This window comes from Eurypyga helias, unplaced genomic scaffold, assembly GCF_000690775.1.
Source record: "Eurypyga helias isolate BGI_N326 unplaced genomic scaffold, ASM69077v1 scaffold33491, whole genome shotgun sequence".
In the NCBI taxonomy this organism is placed as follows: domain Eukaryota; kingdom Metazoa; phylum Chordata; class Aves; order Eurypygiformes; family Eurypygidae; genus Eurypyga; species Eurypyga helias.
This window is the reverse complement of record NW_010229478.1, coordinates 57,193-82,828: the sequence shown is the minus strand read 5'-3', so window position 1 is coordinate 82,828 and position 25,636 is coordinate 57,193. Positions and strand designations below refer to the sequence as shown.

Sequence of the window (25,636 nt, the reverse complement as noted above, 5' to 3'; positions counted from 1 at the left end):
TAAAAGTTGTAACAATACAGTATATGTCAAATACTGAAAGCTAGATACTGCTAACAAAAAATTAGATACTAGACAAAATTAGAATAGAAACATAATAGTGTCTTTTAATCACTGTTATCCATCACTGGTAAACATGTTCATCTGCATGTATTTGTAACCAGTTTTGTCGCTTTTGATGTGCTGCAGGCACTAATGATGGCTTGCATTTGTAGTGTTAGAAAGTGACACTGTATTTTTGTGTATGTAATCTTTGGGGACAGCTGTCTGTTGGAGCTCACGTTTTTTCCTACACATGAACAAGAAATTATTTCTCTTCTTAAATGCTTGCTGTGATTTCTGCTGCTGAAGTCTGTATTGTTTCATCTGCAGTGGTTGGGATGTGAAACAAAAGTTTATATTAAACACACTATGTGAGGTATTTTATAAAACTGGCTGTCTCTGAAGTGGAAACTCTTTAGAACTGTTACCAGTTCGTAAGTCCCCAGCCAACCATTCTCAGTTCCTCCTGTTTGTTTGCTCACATCTAGGACTAGCAGCCAGACAGGCAGACAAGCTAAACTGGGCAGACAAGTCCCAGTTGAGGATTACTGTACAGAATTATTCTTTAATAGAAATATAATCCTGCTTCTAAAAAATAGAATAAAGTTATTCTGCTGGTTGAGCTTCTCGGTGGAATTTTACTGTTATCTGCAGCTTTTTTTTTTCTATGCAAGAAATGTTAACTGTGCATATTGTTGGATTTTCCTGAAGGTGTTGGAGGGTTTTTTTGATGTACTGTAGTATCTAAGTCTCTACTACTACAGGGTATTTCTGGTGCCTCTTTTGGATATCTTGCTTCACAGATTTATGGACAAGAGTCTCTTCTGATAATCTGATTTACTGCGTATTGGGTTAAAGAATTTCACACTGCCATTTGTATGCCAAATTTAGTATACTTTAAGGGATTTGATTTTCAAGTAGTGCTATTTATATTCTGAGAATCAAGTACCTTGCACATACCTCACATTGGACACACGAAAACAGTCTCACAAAAATCATTGTTATTAACTAAGGCACAAGAAACAGAAGAATATTTCCTACTTATCTTTTCTTCTGCTAGTGCTGAATAGGCCTTGGCAATCTGGTTTATCAGTATTTTATCTTATGTTGCAATCACAAAACTTACTTAAGCATGTCTGTGTGCTGTAGGAATTCCCTCCTCTAGAAATGGCAGTATCGCTGCATCAGCAAGGCACGATACGCAAACTAAAAATGCTGGGGAGAGGCAGAGGTTACTGGGTCGGTACGACGCCATTCAGTGTGGCGGTGCTGTGTCCAGGTGCAAATCTGTGCTTCCACATCACACGGCACTGCTTCACGCTCACGTTGCTGCTAGCTTTGGGATTTCGGTACCAACCCAGCTGCCAGAGTAATGGTCACCTTACGCCGGCTTGACTGTCAGGCTGTGGTCATACACTCGTCCTTCTCGCTTCGCACACGACTGTACCGTAGTCACCTCTGCTAGAATACAGTCGTGCAACACATGATTAAACAAACTTCTTTAAATTAATTTTCATTTCTAATTGTTCATTAGACATGGACAATTACAAACTAAAGTGATTGGCATTCTGCATTTTAATCATGGCATTTCAAGAGTAAATATGGAATGCTTTATCCTGAAATGTAATATTTGAATTGAGCATCCTTATATACGTTTTCACTATAATATGATACGCTTGATCCTATTACATTGTGTAAGGCAGAAGGAACACAAGAATTCTAGGTAACAGAAAATTTTAAGTGATACTATTTTCTTTTCTGAAGTTGGTAATTATACAATACTCTTACTAGTTAGACTTCCAAAATAACAGGACTTTGACAAGGAAATACGTCAAATTCTTGTCCCTTCTTCTGTGAAGAACAATACTAACAATTTTGTTTCCATATACTTAAATTGGCATTAATTACTTGCAGGTTGCAATTCATTATGTCACTATATTACTGACGGTTTGATTAGTATCTTAGGATAAATGACAGTGCGGCAGGATGCTTTTGACAATTTTAGTTATGAAAAAACATCTTTCCATTATGTGCTGTTAATTATGTCCTGTGAGGGATGCAAAATTACATGTTTAAATACTCTACTTTCCAAATTATGTTTTAGCATATGTCTTAATAGGTATGATTTCCAGTGCCTGACACAAAGAGGTTTTAAAATATTTTTCATTTTTATGAAGGTGTATGGGCGAGTCTTCGTTCAAGCAACCGACTTATCAACGCGCAGACTCCATTCATTGATGTTGGTGCAAGACTAGCAGGGAAAGATAACACCACTTCCTACAGTAGCAGCACTTTTCTGCAAAGTCAGCTTTTGAGACGGCAAGCTGCCCTCTATATATTTGGAGAAAAATCTCAGTTACGGGTAGGTAATGGCTTTGTTGTTGGAATTTTTTTTAACATTATCATTGTTTTTATTTTCTTGAGTTTAATAACCCTGATGTTTTTACAAAATCAGCAGTAATATTCTAGGTAAGGTGGTTGGGTTACTCTCCTAAAGGTGTAAACTCTTACGAAGATTATTCCTATATGCAGAATAACGGTTAATGCAGTATAACTCAGTGTGGGGTGATGGGGTGAAAAATCAAGCTCTGTGGTTATATAATACAACAAAATTAACATAAATTAAAACAGACTAAGTTATCTTAAAGAAAGTTTAAGATCAAGCTCTGGCTCACAGAAGTTGTGAGTAGAGCCCTATTTGTCACTTTTGGTCGGATGTGTAGTAAGGCTAAGACACAAAAAGAATAGGTGACAGGTGCCTGTAGGGATGGAATAGCTTTTGTGCAAGGTAAGAGTCTTCCAGATGGGAAAGACATGGTTAGGAAGGAAGTACATTGCTGGGCAACAGAGCATCCAGCAGCACCTTCATATTTGGCAGTAACCATGTCTTTGCCTGTCTCCCTGCATTGGCTCTGCAGGGAGCAAGGGCAGCAGAGTCTGTCTCTGCTCAGGGGAGCTGCGGGGGTAAAGGTGAATGATGGGAATGCAGGCCAATGGAGTGGGGCTGGTGTAGTGGCTGTGGAGCTTACTGCCCCTGTTAGAGCCTGTTCAGAGCTGTTCCAAGGGTAGTGCAGGACTTCTGCATCTGTAAGTTTATGCTTTTAGAGCCACACTTAATCGCACCTAAATATGTAGTGCTGTACTCTGATTCTGCTGACTACTCATCTGATGTTCAGCTGAGTCGTCGTCTCGGTGATTTCTAGTTTGGGAAACATGAAGCAGACTTATTTGGTCATTTAAAGTGCAATTTTATTTTTCCTGATGTGTTGAAATATGTTATGAAGCAAACGGAATGTTGTTAGTCAGGAAAGTGATTACCAGAGAAGAAAACCTTATTACTGTGGGCAGTGCTTAAACTCACATGAAGCCAAATCGACATGAATAAGGCTAACCCAAAAGTCTGTCCATCCTGATTTGATTACATGAAGACCACCATGATTTCTACAGTTTCATACACCTTTTTGGATAAATTTTAGTACTTTAGATGTAGTGGTTTAAGGAACAGGTAGCCTCTACATTAATTCTTGGTAGTTTTACTTTTTTTTTCCCCCCAGAAAATGTTTGCAGATTATTTTTTTTAAATCTCTGCATTCAAATTTTGAAAAAATCGATTGTTTTCTGCTTGCTTATTTCAAATGTGAGCATGCATAAAATCTGTTAATATGTAACTGCCAAACGCAGTTATTGGTAGTAGGAAAATACATCAGTATTCAATTCTTTCTGAAATTATGTTATTTTGGGAGATGAAAGAATCATGCTGTATCAGAATGATAAATCAAAATTCTTTGCAAATTTTGTTTCTGTTTTGACTTTTCTTTGTAACCTCAAAACTTTTCAGTTGTATTTTTAAATGGTGGCTATAAAACAAGTATTAGTTTTTATTCAAATTTTACTTTGTTTTTATAATTAGTTTACAAATTAATTTTCCTTTTAGTTTCTTCATTACACATTGTTACACAGAGTAGTCATTTTTAATTAGTTAGATTTCATTTGGCATTCTTTCACTTTCTAATATAATTAGCGTAACAGTAATTTACAGAAATATCCTGTTAAGCCTATAAGCAAAGTGTTCTGATTTAATGTAATAAAGGATAATAATATAATATTGGAAAATAAAAGGAAATTTCAAAAGTAAACATAATTTATCATGATTAGAACAAAATGTTTCTTTAAACAGTAAGTAAAATTTGTTTTCCTTCAAACTTTTTCAGTTTTATTGAGTTGGCATTTTCATTTGCTTTTCTAGCGAACGTTCTTCCCTAAGTTTTGAAGCAGGTCTATTCATATCAATTTTTCATCTTGTTAAGTTTCCTTATATAACTGTAAGCCCCAGAAGGCTCTGGCAAAGGAGACGCTTCAGTGAAAAGGAAGATAGAGTAATGTAAGAGAAACAATTACATAGAATTAAATTGCCATGTTCCAATAGTAACAATTATTCATGTTTCTATTTGTTTGATTTCTTACGAATGCTAAGTGAAGAGTTCAGTCACACATCTAAAGATGCCTCGCAGAAACATCTTCAGTCTGCTGCTTTGAAATGACCCTTTAGACCAAAGCACTTAGATTAAAGCATTTTTAATATATTACCATAAAGGTGTGCATTATTATGCAGACTATGAATATTGCTGAGTATGAAGTAGTCTGAAGTCCAGTAGGATGTGTATAGTTGGAAATTCCTAAAAATCAATGCTTCTATGATCCTTACATTACATTCCTTGCTGGTATAGAGCTTTGGGTTTTTTCACTCTTTTTTGGTCTTGTTTAATAATACAATTTTGAAGAAGATGAGTCATCCATGGACATTTCTAAGGAAAAGGGTATTGTGTTAACAAACATAAGGATAACCTTACATAGTGATTGTTTCGAGCCTGCTGTCATTTATTGGTATCTACTCTGTAAGATCAATTCCACTTTCATTTTTGTGTAAAGGCATCTTGCTGGGTTTTGATTGTGAAGTACTTCCCTAGCTTTTGCTGGTTTGCAAAGGGCTTGGCAGAGCATGCATTTCTGATGTTGATTCCTATAAGGACCTGTTTTATTCTAAATGGGTGATCCAAACAAATATTTAACATATTAAGGAAATTGTCATACATTTCTCAATGGCTCTTATCATACATTATTATAACTTAGCATTCTAAAACCAAGTTTGGTAGTTGAGCTATTGAATTTATTTTTGAACCTTGCAAAATAAAACTGAATCTGGGCTTTCACTTTCCTACATTTTCTCTTGGCATCCTACAAAGCAGCTTAATGAAGATCATTTACAGTCCAAATTTAATTCTATTAAAGATGAATTTCTGAAGAAAACTGAAAAACTTTGCTGTGAAGATCTTCAGTTGGTGCTTCACTCATGAGAATTGTTTTTCCTAATAATGTTCTTCGTATGAGCCTTTTCATCATAGTTCTTTTCTTTCAGTTAGCTAACTTGATCCCTTAATTCAGTCCTCTTATTGCTCATTTTCTAAATGCAGTAAATAAAAAATGTTTTAGATTCTGCTAGTAAAACCTCCTAGAAATTATATCAGGTATTCCCTGACTGCTCTTCTGTGTTGAACTAGGTACTTTAGGCAAAGAACTGTCCCAGTGTGCAGTGACTGCTTAGCTGAGTCAGCTAGTTTGCAGCTTTGGGGGTTCTTTTTGGATTTGGGCGTTCTTTTTTCTGGTTTATTGAACTACTGGAATCTGTCCTGTATTGTTGGTATGTCATCTGTACAGTTATTTTAACTTGTATTTATTTGTTGTTCGTTGGCTCTAAAAATCCTAAAGGGATCTCATTTTGTTGTGTATAAAATCTCAAAGGATTTATCTCTCAGGTTTGGTTTTTCACTAGTATTATTATTGAAAATGTGACTGGTGTGCAGTAGATAGTGATGTTACGAGTAGTAGGTGGGTACTTTATTATGGTACATAAGTGTTGTAAGGTTTTTTGTTATCCTGAGCAGTTGTTTAACTAAATAGATTTTTGATTAGGAATTTAAATATTTAGCAATACAACGCACAAGACTTTGAGATTTGATGAGTCTGTCAGTGGAAAAAAATCCCTTTTAAATTATATCTGCTGTTGTCCTTTTCACACAGGGATTCAAACTTGATTTTGCCTTGAACTGTGAATTTGTTCCTGTTGAATTCAGTGACATCCGACAGACAAAGGCAAGCTTTAAAAAGCTGATGCGAGCTTGTGTTCCCAGCACCATTCCTACAGATTCTGAGGCAACATTCCTTAAAGCACTTGGGGAGTCAGAGTGGTTCCCACAGGTAATTAATATGACAGGTACTTCTACTAATCTACGTGCACTACTGCTTAGACAAAATAAATTTTAGGCTCTTCTGACAGGGAACTATTGTGTTCTAACCAGCTGTTCTTCTTGGTTCATTATAATTAATTTGCATACTGTCAATTCTGTCATTACATAAGCATTATTATTTTAATACATTCATAACATTTGCAAATGTGTGAGACGACTTTATAACATAATTTATGGTTTATAACATGGAACATGTACACAGGGAGCTTTTTCTGCCTGTATAAATTTATTATCTTGGTTTTAACTGCTTTTTTCTTTACATATTTTAAAAATTAGAAAAAGTATAGAAAAATAAATGAGCCTTCTGATTTTAAAACCGAAATTCTACTGTTCATATGTGTTCCCACCCTGAATTTCCACGTGCACAAGTATTTACCAAATAAGTTAGGATCTGTTTTCTGTTGTGGGTTATGGAGAACTGTTTGCGAGGGAGTGGGGATTGTGTGTGTGTTCATCTGTTCTCTTTGATTCTGTTCCTTTACTTCCCTGTCCCATACTGCCTTACATAAAGATTAACCAAAGGAAGCCGAGACTGGAAGTAACTTTGCAACATTCAAATTAAGATGGACGTGGGAAAGTCAGTTCTTTGTAAATCTAAAAGCATTTTAATTATAGTGAATATTTTTAACAGTTGTATGTTGTGTTTGGAATCCTCCACTCAAAAAATTCTTCTGAAATCCAGTAAATCCATAGTAAACAGAACAGACTCTTAGGCTGATTTCTTACGGAGGAAATACATGTGAGTACCACAGTCACTTCAGTAGTTACGCATCAGAAAGCGTACTCCTGGTTGAAATGTGCTACAGTGCAAGGAGTGGCTTAACTGCTTCCCGTGAGGTGTGATCACACCTTAGAGAGCGTAGTACCTGGTCAGTGCAATGTCTGGCCACCACGTTGACTGGGAAGGGGAGAAGTGGGAAGAGCATGAAGCATTGGCTCCCTCCTCATGTGAAAATTTTCCATCACAGACTAGTTGCACGAGTTGATAAGTGTAGAGAAATGAGCTGAATGTCACTTTGACAGAATACACCTGTCCCTGTAGCAGCACAGAGAATCAAGGGGAGATGGTAACATTCGAGTTACTCTCTTTTGGCATATTTGAGAGGAAAAGCAATAGTGTATTGCTCTTTGCGTAGGACTAAATCATAATGTCACACACTAGCTGTGTGACATTTAAACCATGTTGCTGTGATTTAAATCATGTCGTCTGTGACTTACATGGTAAAGTTAATTTATGACTGATTTGACACATTTTCTGCTGTTCCTGTGAAAGGACATAGATCTGTCATCTTGGAAGTGTGTTTTTATTGTAGTAAGCTTTCCTCGCATGGGTAATAGAAGTTACACACTATTAACACTGTATAGGCTAAATGTTTCTTTATAATGATGTGAATACATTGCCCTATCTTCTGAATACAAATTATAAAAATATATATTGCCTTTTTTATACTGAATCTGTGTAACCAGATTACGTATCAGTTTATTCATTAAGAATGGCAAAACATGGCCTTTCTTCTGTTCTGCTGCCTAATGAAGCATAACACAATAAACAAACTGCTTGGTTTTAGAACTGGTGCTCTTTTCCATCTTTTCCTATTAAAAATTACAGGAAAATCCATTTCTTTTGTTTTCTAAGTAATGACTATATAAATGTCTAGAGGAGTTAAGTGTTTTCCATCACAATTTCTATGGTAGTATTTATGGGACTGGGTGTTTTGGTTTTTTTTTTTAAGAGGATAAAATCAGGCTGCTCTAAACAAGGATGAATGTTTAGCTGTTTGGTTGATCTTTTTTCCTCTTACTTTCTCCAGTATAAGTTTGACTGAGTCACTTTTCCTGTGCCTTCTCTACTTTCTGAACTTACCTTTTTCCTTGCATACATGATCTTAGATGTCTCTTGCCATATTTTGTTTTCCTCCATTCTACTGTAAAAAACTGAATTGCTTACATATTGTCTATTACATTGTTTACCAATAATGCTGTCATAGAATCACAAAAATATTGGAAACATCATACAGATTTTCCTTTTATAATAACAATGTGAAGTGTCATATTAAGGTAAAATTGCTCAAATTCACCTAAATTTTTTTAACCTGCATATATCTGTCATGTTTGAATCAATCTCATTCAAATCAATAACCCTTCCCAGAGAATTAACTAACCTGCCTGCTCAGGGAATTTTAGTATCACTGCATAATTAATAGTAGAATGCAGATAATTAATGCTCATTATATATGTTTTAGCCAGGCTGCCCAAAAGCATATTATAAGAAACACTGCTTAATCTATCTAAACTATTTCCAGATTATAGAAATAGGATTTCTCTGTGTTTGTTTTTAGGTTTGAGATTTGGTTATTATTTTTATTGTTACTGTTGTTAATTAATTATCAACTTCCATGAGATTGAGCACTAGAAATATTATCTTGTATCTTACATGGGTTCTCCCATTAAAGTATTTAGTGACTTTAAGGAACCTTAACATTTCACAGGAAGTGATTTTAGTGTTAAGCCGAGGATGGAATTTCTCTACAATAAATCTGCCAACTGTGTTGTTCCCATTCTGCTTTTTATGACAGCTATTTTATTACAGTACTCATCGGATTTAATAGTTTAAGTTCCTATCTTCAAATCTTTGCTTAGTTTTATTGTAGTTCAGAGGAAAGTCCTGAGACTGTTACATTTTATAGCTTTCTAATCTGTTGCATCAATGCATTTCTCTGTGCTATATGTAGATTTCAGAATATGTATTTTAATATTACTTATTAAAAGACTCTGTACTGATAATATCTAGAAATGTATCTTATACTTGAGTATATTATTTATTTGTAATACTTTTGTAGCTTCACAGGATAATGCAATTGGGTGTGATCATCTCTGAGCTCCTGGAAAACGGTTCTTCTGTTATGGTTTGTTTGGAAGATGGCTGGGATATTACTGCACAAGTAAGCTGCTATTAAAACCTTGAAATAGCTAAATATTAAGAAAAACACCAGGCAACACTTTTTTGCAAAAGTGACTGACAGTTTGGTATAACATTAATAATTTGTCTTGTGGCAGCAGAGAAGACACTAGAATGCGTGAATCCTTGCATTCATTTGCAATTTACACCATGAAAGAGCTCCTTAAAATGAATTTGTTCCAAAGGTCCTGATGGGCTTACAGTTCTAAGGCTTAGTTTTTTCACCTGACCATATGTAAGTGCGACAGCTGAAAGTTGCCACAACAGATCGTTTATCTTTGTAAACATAGTGCAGTTAAAACACAGGAGGGAAGGAGAAGAATTCTTTTGCTTGCCATTCATTCACTTCCCAAAAATGAAGTTAGGAGACCACACACAGTGAGAGAACTAATTTTGTGCCAAAATGACTGTAACACCTGCTGCAAGAACAGATCACCAGAACATGTAATTCTGTGGCACAACTGATAAATTAGGTGAACGAAGACCTGTTGCCTCATTTAGTGGATGCATTGGGTCCTTGTAGTTGTTTCATAATTCAGAAGATAAACACAGATCCCAGTAATTCTAGTAAATAAATCTTCACATGCAGCCAGCATCCCGGTACCAGGTAAACAAACCCACAAAATGATGAATAGAGAAGGGGCCATACAGAGCTGCAAGTGAAAGAAGTCTCTGCTGCATTTTAAAGTCTCCTGAGATGCTGTCTATAAAAACAGACCACCACAGCATGGGAACACTGCAGAAACTCCAAAGTCATCCTCAGGACCAATTCTTTAACACTTTATTTGCTGAGGTAGCTGATACTATTTGATAAATGTTTATTATCGTATTTATTAAGGAAAGTGGTCTTATTTCAGATATAATTTAAATGTGGTATGCCTTACAATGACTTCCAAAGTCTATAGTTGCTCAGGTTTGACTCTCACAGATACTGTAAAGTCTCAATTTAATTCAAGCTTTTTTCATTTGGTTTGTTTTATAAAAATACTTATGTGGTAAAATACTTGTAATTGAGTTTGTATGAAGGCTTTTGCTTCCTTGAACCATAAACAGATCATGGAATATTTATATTCAATGACTAAAGTGTTCTCCTAACTTCTGTTGCTCTTAACACAATATATCCTGTCTTGTGATCTAGGTAGTATCTCTGGTGCAGTTACTCAGTGATCCCTTCTATAGGACACTCGAAGGCTTCCGGATGCTGGTGGAAAAAGAGTGGCTCTCTTTTGGTCATAAATTCAGTCAGCGTAGTAATCTGACTCTCAACTGTCAGGGTAGTGGATTTGCTCCTGTTTTCTTACAGTTTTTAGACTGTGTGCATCAGGTAAGTCAATCTCTATCTAATTTTAGTTTGCAAGAAGAATTCATCATTAAGTGCATAGATGCCACTATTTCAGATGTTACAGATCATGGTTTGAGAGAAGACTAGTAACCTTCTCTCTAGGTTTTATTGAAGTAAATGGATTTCACCTCTAGAAGACCTGGAATGGTTTTCTAGAGGAGACTGACCCATGCAAAACAGATTAGAAGGGAGGGTTGGCATTACAGATCTTTTAAGGCTGTTTATGTAGAGATTTCAAATAGAAGCTTTTTAAGCTTAAAGTGATTCTCGGTAGTCTGGAGTACCTTTGTGCAGAAGAAGAAACTGCAGCGACTAGACAGTTTTTAACTCTTTGCTTGTTGATGAGCTTTGAAAAGGCCTTGTACTCCACTGGTTCTGGAAACAACAAGCTGTAAAACAGGGACCAGAGAGGTTCTTATTTTTATATATACTCCATATTCAGAAGAAGATGAACGCCTACAGTTATAGTGTGTGGGAAGAAGTTAGGTTAAGAATATTACACTCACTTCAGGTTAATTCTAACGTCTGTCCTTCATCAGAAACCATTAAATATAAGTGCTTTGCAGAATCTCTGTGTGTGCAAACACAAGATAGGAGTTTGCATAGTTCCTCTTGTACATATGTCTTTCTTTTCCCACTTTTCTCATTTTTCTCACTGAAAAAGCTGAAAAGACTCCTGGACTTACTAACGTGTATTAAAATTTATGGATGACTGTTTTACAGAAGATGACTGTTAAAGCACCAGCCTTCTTACTGGGAACAGGCATTCGTAATGGATAATTGCATGAAGTAGACCCTGAAAGAGGATTCAGCAAGTAGACTTACTCTGCTACTGAATCAAAATCCACATATTAAATAACTTACTAAAGCAATGAAAAACAATCTTTAGATATCTACGGGAGACTGATAATGAATAAGCTTAGAAGATGATGAGTAAAGACTTACTGAAGAGTATGTTGCAGAAAAGAAAAATCCTGTTTGTATCCCAGTGTTAAACACCAGCAGCCATCATTATTGCTGTCTTCCAAGTTAATAAATCATATACTTGGAATTCGGCTCGATTCCTACAGAAGTCCCCAAATTAGTTGTCACATCTCCTATTTCATCAGTCGCTTTGCCAGTGCCTGTGGTCCTCAAGGTAACTTTTATTTGAAATGGAGAGATTTCTCTAAAGAAGATCAGTACTGCATTTTTCATTCAAACAAGTTAATCTGCCCAATGGTCACACCAGCTATTCCTTACAATAGCTTAAGGTTATTGCTCCTTTTCTGAAGTAGAAAAAAAATAATTTTTGGTTGCAGTGACTACAAAAGGACAGAATGGCCATATCTTCCAGTACCGAAATGTATCTGCTGGATGTTTCTTTGCATTCTGTGTGTAAATCACTCATCTGGTGCCGCATACTCTCTGCTGTCAGGTGTCTTCTCCAAGCTTTAATGAGCTGACAGGGTAACACTGTGAGTAGAACAGAAGAAAGCTACATTTGATTTCAACCAGTAGTGTAATTTTGAAGTGAATCCCTCCAGCATCTCCCCTTACCATTGTCGATGCTGTTTTGGTGCATGTGTACTAGATTTTCTTGGCAGAATTTAATCCAGAAGTTCTGCTTCAGGGATGTACCAAATGCTCACCAGCTTCTAAAAGGGATCTGAACCAATGATTCATCACTTTACTTAAAGCTATGGGGGTCATCATTGTACAATGGTGTCATCAACTCAACTCGATCAACTGTAGTCCAGAGTAAAACAAGTGTGCAGTGTAGCTGCAGGCGCCTCAGCACCAGCTGCTTCAGTCTCTGTCTACTCCTTTCGCTCTGAATCACTTGCTACTGTAGACATAGCCTACATCCTGCTTCTGACCCTGTAAACACTTTGCTCCAGTTTTACTCTAATAAATCTAAGAGAGTTGGCATAAAGAAATGCAGGGAGATTATCCACACATACCTGCATGGTATTTTTTATCGAGTCCAGAGATCATGCAAACTTTGGAAACAAATGGGTTATCCAGACAAAGATAAAAAATACATTCAAGGATTTTGGTTTATTGTCATAAATAGCATGTACCATGTTTTCTTCGTGGGAAAATTCCTGGGTTTTCTTTGTAATGTTTAACGCAGTCTGCAGTTCTAAGAACATGGAATAATGGATGATAATCATCCTGGCGTTGAAAGTTAGGATGAAATGTAAGTGGGATAAATCCCTGCTGTTAACAACTGTCAGGTATGCTTTCACCTCAAGCTTCAAGGTGCCTAAAATATATCTACTATACATGTGAATGTGTCAAGGAAAGAGAAGAATGTTGCCTTTGTAATTCATCTCAGCAGCTTTGCATGTCACTGTCTTGACTCTAAGAGGCAATGTGGAGTATACAAGTTATGAACACATACATTTTACAGAAAGATCTGTATTTTCTGGGGTTCGTTCTTAAGCTGTGTCCACACGCCCTGGCTGCAGCTGTATCAGCAGAAAGATGAACTCCTGCGGGCCCTTTGGAGCTATTCATCATTTCTCCTCTGGTAGAGGTACTGCCTCTCCAGTCTGTTAGCTAAGATGTTCATTGAACCTGCCTGCTTTTTCCATTCAAAATGATAGAAAAAAAACTTGGTAGAAAAGACCATCTTATTTTGATGGGTGTGAATTTAGAAGCAGTTTAGCAGGTCAATCTGAAAGAGGCAGTAACTTCTCATGAGGAAAGACAGGGCTGTCTAGGGATTGTCGTCTTTTCAGCCAGGGTTCTCTTCAGCCAAGAAAGGACATGAGAACACAGCTTGACTGCATTATCGCTATAATATAGAGAATATAGGTTTATCTGTTATTAAAAATATCTTTAAGCTAAATAACTTACAGTCCTATTTAGAATGCAACTCTTAAGATTTCTGGAAATAGACTTCTGAAGATTAGTCTTCTAACTCATGATGGCAGACTTACCAAATTCTAACAGTATGGTTGTATACTATAGAAAAATTACTTTTTAAGTCAAATTAATTTTAATAGTTGAATTTTCATAGGGATTTACTATGAAAAATAGATTTACTTGACATTTGTACTTGAACATTCCTTCTGTTCCAACTTCATTGGTTTCTGTGCAACTTGTTAGACAACTGCAGAATCCAATTAGACTGCAACTCTGAAGTGAGTAATCTAATATTATGATTAGTTTTTAAAAATTGTCCATTCACTAGAAATAAACATTTGGTCCTTTCAAATATTTTTAACCATTATAGTCTCAATATACTATGTGTAGTAAGAAAATCACTATCGAGCCAGTTATGTGCATTAAATGTCATGGGTTAAGCTAAAGATACAGAGAAAACAAATGAAGCAGTGATTCCTAAATTAGAACTGCATCATCTTGTAAAAAGTCATTGTTTATGCCAATATCTCCAGGTGTCAGCTGAATTATTAATGCAAAATCATTCTTTCACAATAGCAGCATCTGGCAGATAACTCTCTCTGCTTCTAAGACAACTGAGTGTATGAAAGTGATGTCAGTGCAGGAAGCTTTTGTTATTTTTCTTCTGTATCTTTGGTAATTTATTAAACATAATTAAAATCAAATGATTTTCTGAACTGACTTCTTTTAAACTCAGTAAAGAGCTCTGTTACAGCACCCTCTGTAAGAGGAGGTGAGTGTGCTACTCCCATGATAGATGTATTCAGTTACTCGGTGTCTGCAGGAGTAGCCTCTTAGTGATACTAGCAGAGGACATTTTGGAGTACTTAATTTCTTGTTTAACCTAAATTAATATTTATGTAGAATGGGATTACAAAACCAAGATATGTTGGAAAACTAAGGAAGGCTGCTAGAAGTTTTAAGATTATTAAATTCATTTGGGAGATACTTAATTAGGAACTTGGTGATTTAAAAAAGTTTTCTGAAATACTGAGTTTCTCTAATCATAGTATGAGAAACACCTATCAGTTTACTTGGATTTTAAATGTTCATATATTATGGAGATTAAACATTTTAAAAGATGATGCAGTTGTAATTTTCAAAGATACCCTGTCTCTGTAGTCTTATCTTTCAAGGTGGTATGTGTGGAAATTGTAAAGTAGAAAACATTGCTTCTAATTTACGAGTAAATTTTGAGTATATCCCCTAAAATCAATGAACTAACTGAAATGGTGCCAAAGAGTTATCAGAGAGAAACCAGCTATATTTAACCTCAACCTAAGTCGTTGCGTTGCCTGCAGTAATAAAAAGTTCTGGTTTATGTTTATTTTTAATTGCTTAAATGAATACAAATAAGTTTCCATGTTAGATTTGTAACTTACCACTTCTGATGTTCGAGCTACATTTTATCAGGAGCTTTTTTCCCTAATAGATAGCACGACAATGTTTTAAATTTTGCAGACTGCTCTGCAGCTAAGCAAATCAATAACAGTAGTCACTTCACCTAGCTCTGGCATCTTTCACATCTCCAACTGTGCTGAAATCAGCCACAGCCATTAAAACACAGACAAGAGCTACAGTAGTCACCTTTGTCAAAGAAATGTTTTAGATGATAGTCGGTTTCACTTAAAACGTAAAACTATATTATAATAACTTATAGTTAGTTTCAGTTCCAGAAATCTCAGAGAAGGGATCACTTAAGACATCTAGATCCGTGACAGGATTTTAGTAGCAGCTTATTCTCTCAGCTCTTCAAATGTATTAAAATAATTATTGGACCATAAGTATAACTTGGGACCTCGTATAAGTCATGTCAAATAGCAGCATATGGCCTTTCCTTCTTACAATGTATTAAAGAAAACTTTTCCTAACACAGGGTGGAAGATGTGTACTAAACTACTTCTATTGGTGTCTAAATGCACACACATATTCAGAGCTTCGTGGATTTCAGCTCAAAACTACATTATGTTGTTTTTGAATAGAATTAGTGTCCTCTGATTATATTTTAATATATAGCAGAAAAAATATTTTCTTTTTATAAGGAGAACTAAAAAGTTACTTTGTCTATGAAGTTGAACTCTTGAATTTATTATAGAAAAAAGTTTGCTTAGCTTTATTCTTACAAAGCAGTGCAGGAATATAGACATTAGTATAAGGGAAAATTGGGGATAAAGTAACTATATATGGATATATTGAACTGAGATATCCTAAAGTATCTTAGCACTTTAAATGCCTAGCCACAAGCTCATACTGAGATATGCTAACAAGGAATTCTCTGACTGAAATGCTGTGTGTGGGTTTATAGGTCCTTTCAAGGGATTTTCCTGTCACTGTTGTAGTTTAGGTAGATAATCTTTCCACGCTAAACACGTTTGTTCTCTTTATTCAGCTGGTTGGGTTTTTTACAACTGCCACATGTGAAAATCTAAACATCAAGGAGCTTCAAGTAGTCTAGTACCAGTTTTCATAAGTACTAAAAAAAAAAGTTTCACTCTTGAGGCACTGATAAGTAGAGATTAGAGAGAAAAGATGGAATGGGAAAATGAGAGTGGTGGGAATGCAAAAGCCAAGACATGGGAAGTTTGCAGAACTGAAGGTATTTTATTAGTTTGATGTGAAGCACAGTGCAGCATATTTCAAATGTAAAATGCAATCAGTAATTTCTTTTTTGATTGCAAACTGTACTTATTTCCATTGTAATTGGGGTTTTTCATTTAATTACCATGCTTAATTCTGAAAATAAAGATCATGATTCATAAACTTATTTGAGGATAAATTTTAAGTATGAAATTAACACATTAAATTTCAATGAGCAGTATCTTATCAAGGTTAGCTTTAGAATCTTGAATTTTATATGGATATCAAGTATAAATGTTAACATTTTTTTTCATTAATATTAAACTTCATGCTGAAAGTCTTACACCAGGCTCTTTCTGATAACGTTCAAGAGTGGATAATGTCCACTGCAAAACCTTCCAATTAAAGTTTGATTTGCAGCTACGTCCAGGAGTAGCATTTTTGACTATGAAGTTACATGGTGTCTTATGAGTTATCATTAAATATTTATGTCCAGTTTGATTACTTTGCAGAATACTGGGCTTTGTAAAGAATATAATACTGATTATTATAAAGTACACCCTGTGTGCTCTGAAACATTTTTGCTGCATAGACAATGCAATCATTTGATTATCTTTAAAGTATTTTTAGGCAAGATGTAGAAGGATTTGTGTGTACAGAGAAGACAGTTGCCTTTGGATATTGTCAGCATTCATGGGGAAATTATTTTCACATTATTATTGATTATATACCTTATTCATTATGTACCTTTTTTATTTGTTCTGTACCTTTTTGTATTATAGATTCATAACCAATACCCAACAGAGTTTGAGTTCAATCAATATTACCTGAAGTTTCTGGCTTTTCATCACATATCAAATCGATTTAAAACATTTCTTCTGGATTCAGACTATGAAAGACTAGAACATGGTATGTGTGATGTTTATTGCATATTGGGTTTGTAGTTTCCAGGGTGTTTTTTGTCAATATTTGGTCTACAAAAATTTGCCTAGTTTGAGATGGTCCAGTAATTGCATGGTGATGAAGTAATAAATTCCATTTCAGGAATATAAAGAAAATGGAGGTGAACAACATGTGGAATTTTCTATATGAATAATTCCTGAGCCATGCCATTGACGAGACTGAGAGAAAGTGGAAGAAATTAATGCCATGCCTCAGGATTTTTAGCAATTTATCCACATGGTTCAGTTTCCTCTACTAAATACCCTATTTTAAGAGAAACAAAGTCCTTGGAAATCTCTCAGAGAGTGAATAAAGGAAAGCCTTTCCATCTATTATCTCTCACTTCTTTCTCTTGCATTCTCTTCAGTGTTTCTCTTCTTTTATGTTTCCTTTTTACTCTGTCGTGTGCAACCTTATTGGTTCCAAGGCCTTATCTACCCTCGGAGCCCTGTTAATAAGACTTCACAACCACAACTGAGGCTGTTCTTGGAACTTGTTCACTAAGCAAAACACTTCACTGCTTTGTTGGTGTTTCTCATGGGATATGGTCAATTTTAATGCTTTTCTTCGAAACTGTGCTAACTGTGGAACAGACTAAGCTTGAGCAACCATTTTGTTTCAGAAAACAAAAGTTAATTTCTACCATTTACCTTCATTTGAACAAAAGTAAGGAGTTGGAGTCAATGACCACCTGTGATTACTTCCAACCTGGATTGTTACCTGGTTTTACAATTGGGGGGTGGGGCTAAGGGGTGTTTGTTTATTTACAGTAGTTTACTTTCAAATAGCATTTAATGCAATATAAAATCCTATTTCCAGTAGCCTTTGGATAAACTATATGTCCTTCCAAAGTCATTTCAGATAGCAGAAATCTATGGCTAACTTACACTAGCCTGATTTGTTTTCCCTGAAATGAGTTGCAAGAAATTTCAGGTGCAGCTGGTCCAACGGATTGGAAGGGCTGGTAAACCCTGGTAGTGTGGCTCTGAATCAGTTTGCAGGGCTAGGTGATCTGCTGAGTCAGCACAGCTGCAGACAGAAAGGGACCTTCCTAAATACACTCAGGTATTTCCGTAAATTTCAGAACAGGTTTATAAATACAGCATTAATTAATATATATGTATATATTCTTTTAATGCAAAATTGCTATTCTACCACTTTGCGGCAGAGTGGCAGTTGCGAAGCGCAGCAGTTGTTTCATCAGATGTCATCCCTTGTTGCAGTGGTATTTGATAGTAGAATTTACTATACATTTGGTCGGTGAAATTCCTTTCTGAAATTCCTTCCTTTACCTTTATGATAATACATAACAAACATCTTTTTGCTGCTGTTATTTTCCTTAGGGACATTGTTTGAAGATAAAGGAGATAAACATGCCAAAAAAGGAATCTGTATTTGGGATTGTATTGAAAAGATGCACAAGAGGAGCCCTATTTTCTTCAATTACCTCTATGCCCCTGTTGAAGTAGAGGTATGATTTAAAAAGCCGGGCTGGTGAAACAACAGTAATTCCCTTCAAGTAAAGTGCACGCAAACTGAAAGTCTTACCTTATTTTTTAGAAGGAAAAAAAAAATTAATGCAGAGTGATCTGTTGTCAATTACTCTGAAAGATCTGCAGTCCCTGGCTGCCTACCTCATATTACTGTGGTTTTTCCAAGTGCAGTGTTCCCCTACGTTACACAGCCCGTCTCCTTTCTCTGATGGTACGGGGTCTTGGGTCTTCTCCTGAGAAAACTGAAGGGTGACTGCTATCAAGTGCCTTCTGTGTCTTTAACAGGAGGCTCAAAGACTGTGAGGACACCAAATGCTTGTGCTGCATTAGAGTTCTTGTAGGCATCTGGTTTAGTAGAAGGATAAAAATGAACAGTGTATTCCCAAAGCTAGTATTAGTTTTAGGTTTTGATCTGTCTGAGCCAAGACCTTGCAGTGGAAATTATCAAACGGCAGCACTTCTCACCCGGTGCAATAAACTGTTCCATTTAGAATAATCTAGAAAATATAAGTATTGTATTGTAAGTCTGAAACTCAAATACTTACCTTCTGTCATTATAATACAACTTTGTTTCACATAGGCACTGAAACCAAATGTAAATATGTCCAGCCTCAAAAAGTGGGATTATTATGTAGAAGAGATTTTGGCTACAGGCCCTTCCTATGATTGGACCATGGTAACTGCAAAATGTAGCGTTTCAGAGGAAACTGACCAAACGGATGGTTCGCTCTCTCAGACAAAGAGGAAAATAGTATGGCCATGTTATGATGATGTTAAAAAAATACAACCCGATGCCATCAGCAGCCTTTTAAATGTAAGTACATGTGTCACACAGAACAGTAAGTTCTCTTATTCTCATGGACTTCATATTTACTTTTATTTAAATTTTTGCCTTATATAGATATTCTTTTATTAAATGGATCAAGATAGACATCAAAACAGATATTTAGTAAAACTGCTTGTTGATACTGAGAAGTGATGTTTGGTTTGGGAATCAATCAGGCTTCCTGCAAAGCTTGTTTTTCTGAATGAACACTTTCCTGGGAGTTCACTTTGACAGTAGTTGATAAGTATGAGAAAACCAGTCATGGATTCATTTTATCACTGCCTTTTTTTTTTTTTTTAATTATAAGGTAGGTAGCATAATAATAGGTTACGTTAACTTGGGAAAATGTTGAATCTAGATTTCTTGTCCTCTTACTACTCAGTTTAAAGGAGGTGTCTGGTAAAATGGCAAAGACACGTATTTTCATTTATTCATGTTTACTAGGACCAAACCCATAAATCTAGCTTCTTCAGAATATTTTAGTACTTGAAATAGATACTTGATTTTGGCTTTTTCATGTTTGGGCTCACACAGGCTGCTCAGGTTTTGTCCTGTCTTCAGTAGAAGAGGATAAACAATCTCATCATAATTGTAGTTACTTAGAGTGATTTAACTTCTGCTTTCTCTTAAATGTTTGTTGTTTGATTACAATTAATTAGGAGTCAGAGTAGTTAGATTATAATCTTAATTGATAGCACAGGAAAATGACAAGGGCTTTTTTCACATCCTGGAGCTATTGTTTCAAGCAACATGCATATTCAGATACACGTCACTATGCACAGTTCTTTATTTTGAAAACTAGACTTAACCTTATATTAAACCTGGGATTATGGAGCCTTATATTCCAGTGCTTGGAGAATTGGGTTATGCTCTAAGTCCCCAGACTCCCCTGAATCAAAGATAATTTTTAGCAAAGTCTTAAGGCAAGAAGTTTCTGAATGGATTTAAGTCCAGACTTGCTTTTGCTATGGAGTTAGAGTTATTCTGGCTCATCCCTCAAATTTCTTTTGGTCCATTCCTTCCAATCGTAATTGATAAAACACAGGAAAAAATCACTTCTAAATCTCTCCTTGACTCAAGATAGCCAGGACTTCTCAGGGCTTATAATTTCACAAATGCAAAGAAAGAGCAGTCTCTTAGCAGGGGCCGTATCAGGGATTCTTTAGCAAAAAAACAGAGCGCTTTTGTGTCAGGTAACTGCAGGCCAGAAGTACATCAGGAATATAGCAACAGTGTTCTGCATTTCTTCCTGGGGTGGATGCCAAACTAGCCATATCCACAACTGTGAGAAACTGCTGTATAACAGGGAAATTAGCCATATTGTATTCCAAAGATATGTGGGTCAGGTTTTGTAGAGTTTAAATGTTGTTTGTGAATTAGATTATAGTAATAAAAGATTGCAGTAGAGAGAAACCTTTGGAAAACTTTGAAGAGGTTGTATAAAGGTTACAAAAATATTCTTCTGTGTTTAAAAAGCAAAGTGAACTTTCTTTTAAAACAAGTTGTTAATTTAGGGCTATTGCTGATGTACGAGAGAGACTCTCTTTAATCATAAATCCACTGAGAATGTGTTGGTATCCAAAAAATGTTTGAACTGAGACCATATTTAGCAATGGTAAATTATTAGGGAAGATTGATTCTCCCTTTGTTAATAATGATCGGCCAAAATCTGTTTGTTCTAAGGATATTTTTCAATTGAAAACTAGATAGTGCTGGTCAGGATGCAAAGCTGAAACAGAGACGTTATTGAGTGTCTTTAATTCAGAATTTTCCTTGGTACAATGTGGTGCTCTTCTGTTAAGAGCAAAAGGTGTAATTTTGTAGCAGTAAATGTTTTAATGTGTTTTGGGTACCTAACAGTCCACTCTAACTAGATGTGTGTGATGGCTCTATGGTTTCCATAAATCCTTACGTTTATAGGTTTAGAAAGTTAACCGAATCTGCACATTTCATTCATGTAGTCCTAAATGAAGCCTTTTAAAGACTGAAGATAATAAAATGCATTTTAAAATACAGATTTCTGTATAAAGCTTCTCAAATCACATCAGAGGCAGTCAGCAAATATGAACTAGGTTGTTCAAATCTTAAATTCTCAAAACTATGTTTTTGGAGACATAAAAATTCAGAAGTAGATTCAGAGATGTTTTCCTTTAAGACCCTTTTCTGATGGCCTTTCCACATGGTAGAAATCAGAAGCAAGGTACTGAGAGTAAGAATAGCTACAGTGAAAGGTAATTGTAAAACAGCACACCTATGCATATACTTCTCTTTCAGTTTAGTTGCAAATAGTGTTAAAATTATTTCTCCATTTTAATAAAGTAGATTCCTCCACAAAATTCAAAAATCTCCTTTGATGGGTGGTCAAACTTTAAGGTTCCTGCTGCTTTTATTTTTGTAAGTACATGCCTTCCTTGCTTGTAAAATGCAGTAAGATTATACTGCGGTGTAGCACATCCGAGAGCTGTGTCTTCAGTACAGCCTGAAGTTCTGGGTTATGTTTCCCGTACAGAGTAGCTCTTCAGCTGATCCATTGACAGGAGTATGAGTGTACATTATAAATGAGCTAATTTATCTGAATGAGGTGCAGAGTCCTGCACCTGGGGAGGAACAACCCCATGTAGCAGTGTATGTGGGGGCACCCAGCCGGAAAGCTGCTTTGCAGAAAGGGCACTGGCATCCTGGGGAACAGCAAGCTGACTGTGATCCAACAACGTGCCCTTGCAGCAAAGATCCTTTCCTTCTCTTCAGCCATGCTAAGGCTAAATCTGGAGTTCTGTGCCCAGGTCTGGACTCCCCAGGACAAGAGAGAGGTGGAGGCTACGGGAGAGCTTCCAGCAAATGGCGACGAAGATGATTAATGGACTGGAGCATCGCTCATATGAGGAAAGGCTGACAGCGTTGGGACTGTTCAGCCTGCGGAAGAGAAGGCTCAGGGGGAAATCTTGTTAATATATATAGCTATCTGAAGAGAAGGTGTAATGAAGGTGGAGCCAAACGCTTTTCAGTGGTGCCCTATGACAGCACCAGAGGCAGTGGGCATGAACTGAAACGCAGGAAGTTCCATCTGAACGTCGGGAAACACTTTTTCACTGTGAGGGTGACTGAGCACTGGCTCAGGTCACCTAGAGAGGTTGTGGAGGCTCCATCCTTGGAGATACTCAAAAGCCATGTGGACAGAGGCCTGAGCATCTGGCTCTAGGTGGCCTTTTTTTTTTCAGCAGGGGGGTTAGACCAGATGAGCTCCAGAAGTCCAACCGTTCTGTGATATATGGCTGGTTGCTGGTTGTATTAGAGGTAGTAATCTATTGATATTTCAGTGAAAATGCAAGTCAAATCCTTGCGGGCAGACACATCTCTACTGTTTCCCACTAATTTCATAACATTCCTAAAATGGTATTCAGTCCCCATAATTCATTTGGAGTGGCTCAGATTATGGTACTTTTAAGAATTGTGAGAGATGAACCTACATGTCCTATTCTTATCAATAAGCAGTTACATCACTTAACATTAGATGGTGGTTGCTCTGAGAGAGGTTAGCAGACTCAAAAAAGATGCCACTTCAGGATACCAGTCGCCCAAATTAACTCTGCCCTAAAAATACGCCGTAAAGAACTAAAGCTATATAATGGCTCAATGAATAACCAGCAAAAGAATAAAAATAGCACTTCTGATTGTGAGCTGTTTTGTAACTTTCAGTTATGTGCCCAAAAGACTGATCTGCCAAAGTGGACCCTGAACCAAATGGTTTATTGCAAATATTGGGCAGTTAGTCGTGCACAACTTGATAGGGCCAGCAATTAGATCGCTGGATACACATTCAGCATCTTTCCATTTGTAGTTGAATTCTTAGAATTCTTCTAGCACAGGAGTTAAAGAAAAAATACTGACAAGGAAAGACTTCCAAAACAGTGTAGTCTGTCACAGTCAACACTTCACTAGGGTAGGACCTTGCCCAGATCGTTCTGTGTGCACAAGCATAATGTGGATACAAAGGAGATCAGTCTCTACAGTTCTGGAGTGTCTGCAGGGTTAACTCATGTCTGTACCATTCAAATATTACAAAGCAGATTACTTAGCAGATACATCTTTTGAAATCCACAGTAGTGATAATTGCTTGTAATTACTAATTTCAGGAAATGGATATTCATACAATTGTATTTGTTATAACCTCTCTTCCTGTATATATTGATTTCTGCTCCCATAAGTTGAGGCAACAGGAGATGAAACAGAAAGATAAATCTAAGGAAATTTTCTTTCAAGGAAATGTAGGTATTCATAGTCCATTCCACACATGGAAGGAAAAAAATCTGATGTTTTCAGTAAAATTTAAAACTGAAGGAGAAGAGCAAATCTTAGTGATTTATTGCCATGTAAGTTTTTTCATGGGGTTTATTAAGGGAGAATTTATTCCTAACTTTTCAAGTTATATATTGGAGCTTGCTGAAAGTTTTTCATTTTAGGTTGTGGAAGCACTACTCATTGTGGAGCCAAAAGAGAAGGAATGTGACCCAGTTGCTAAATAACAGATTTCGTTTACTTCCAGATTCTACAGAGAGACTCGTATTCAGAAGTCAGGACTAGGGCAGAAAGAGAATGATCAGATTAAAACCTCACTAACTTTTAACACTAGAGAGCTTGTATCCTTTTGCAGCAGTTTGGAAGGCCTTTTACATAAAAAGTCTGCATTAAATTGATTATCATATGCTTTCCCTTCCGGAAGCGTTCTACACTCAGTACTTTGAAAGAGGAACAAGTAATCTAGATAAGCCTTTAGTCTTGTGTTCGCCATTCCTTATTTTTGTATCTACCTATGAAGGTAGTCCAAACAAAACTATTCTGGTTTTATTTCTTGGCAGGAAGAGAGTCCCATAATATTTAATGTATATGTGGCTTTAAACTGCCTTCAGTATTTAAAACTTCTGGTTTGATTCTTGCTGTTAAGCCAGATTTCTTATATTTTGTTTTACTTTTGAGTTTTCTAATTTACCTTCAACAAGGAAGAATTTGTCGAAATATTTTGTTCGTGTTACACTGTCAAATATGGGGTTCTTTATTTTCACTTTAGAGTTCAAAATTTACCTCAGGACTTAATTTGGTGGTCAAAATGTTTTCTTACCTTAAAAACATAGTAACTTTCTCTAAGTTTTTCAATTATTGTTTCAAAGTAACAATTTCCTGAAGAAAAGGTCATTGTAGAAGACCAGTAGGAGTTGGAGAATATAATGAAATCCACTCTAATTATTTGGTATAGTAGATGTGACTGAAGTCAGAAACTTACTGTCTCTGCTCTGAAAATAAGTGTCTTGGGCTTTTATATAGCAAGGGAATTCTCTATCCTATGGCAATTTCTTTTCCATCAACAATTCTTAATTGGATTTGCAGAATTGAGTTTTTAATGTGATTACATTAAGAATCAGATTTTCATAACAATATAGTTCTTGGAAGTAAAAATTTAGAAAGGAAGCACGGCAAGGATTATGGACCACACATCAAAGTAAAGACAAATGTATCGAAGAGTGTTCACAAGTAAACCTAAACTAATGAAATTGTCTCTTCTTACTTTACTTGGCATGCACTGTCTTATTGACAGGAAATAACCCTAACTGGAGGTTATCGACATAGGTCATGTTCCCAAGCTCCACAGCAAGAACATGTTGTTACAGTTTGGCATCCAAATTGAATAAATCTTTCTGTTTCATTTCCTTCTTTTATAAACCAGGGTCAGTGTTAATATTGGCAATGTCCAGTGTTGGTGTCACAGCACAGAGTTTGTTCTTTGTAAATATTTTTATAAAATATAGCCTATCCTTATCACTGTCATGTTTCTGTTACGGCAGTTGATGTTGAATTTGGTGTATTCAGAAGAACTGGCAAAGAATTGAAAGCACAATGTCTCCTCAACCTGTGACGTGCAAGAAGAATGATGTGGTTCATGCCGTACTAGGTTGCCTTTGACTCCTGAGTCTGATTTCAGTTTTTAGCTGGTTGGACAGAGTGTTTTTTACTTTACTGGGCAACAGGGCCTAAAAGTTTCCTATGTAAAAATACTGACTAGAACATAGTTGTGTAAAGATGATTGCCAGGAAGTGATCAATTAAAAATGTTTATCCTTAAGAAAACCATTGTTATTTGTTTCAGGAAATCGAAAGGTTGGAAAGTAAATTAAATCAGAGCCCAGAAAGGTGGCAGCTTTTGTGGGAAAGGATCAAAATGAATCTAAAGGATGATACCAGACAAGACAATGTAAGTAGTAAAAGAGTT

General features: G+C 36.1%; 1 protein-coding gene across 1 annotated transcript in view; it reads left to right on the top strand.

The window, feature by feature from the left end:
- Positions 1–25,636, top strand: part of LOC104516181 (myotubularin-related protein 13-like) — a gene marked incomplete at its 5' end in the record, with an annotated part of 37,557 nt that overhangs the window by 6,539 nt on the left and 5,382 nt on the right. Inside the window, 8 exons of the mRNA XM_010160422.1 lie at positions 2,217–2,401; positions 6,118–6,294; positions 9,185–9,286; positions 10,442–10,627; positions 16,897–17,023; positions 18,400–18,527; positions 19,130–19,363; positions 25,514–25,618. Coding sequence (XP_010158724.1) covers positions 2,217–2,401; positions 6,118–6,294; positions 9,185–9,286; positions 10,442–10,627; positions 16,897–17,023; positions 18,400–18,527; positions 19,130–19,363; positions 25,514–25,618 — 1,244 coding nt within the window. The remainder of the gene's footprint in view (positions 1–2,216; positions 2,402–6,117; positions 6,295–9,184; positions 9,287–10,441; positions 10,628–16,896; positions 17,024–18,399; positions 18,528–19,129; positions 19,364–25,513; positions 25,619–25,636) is intronic.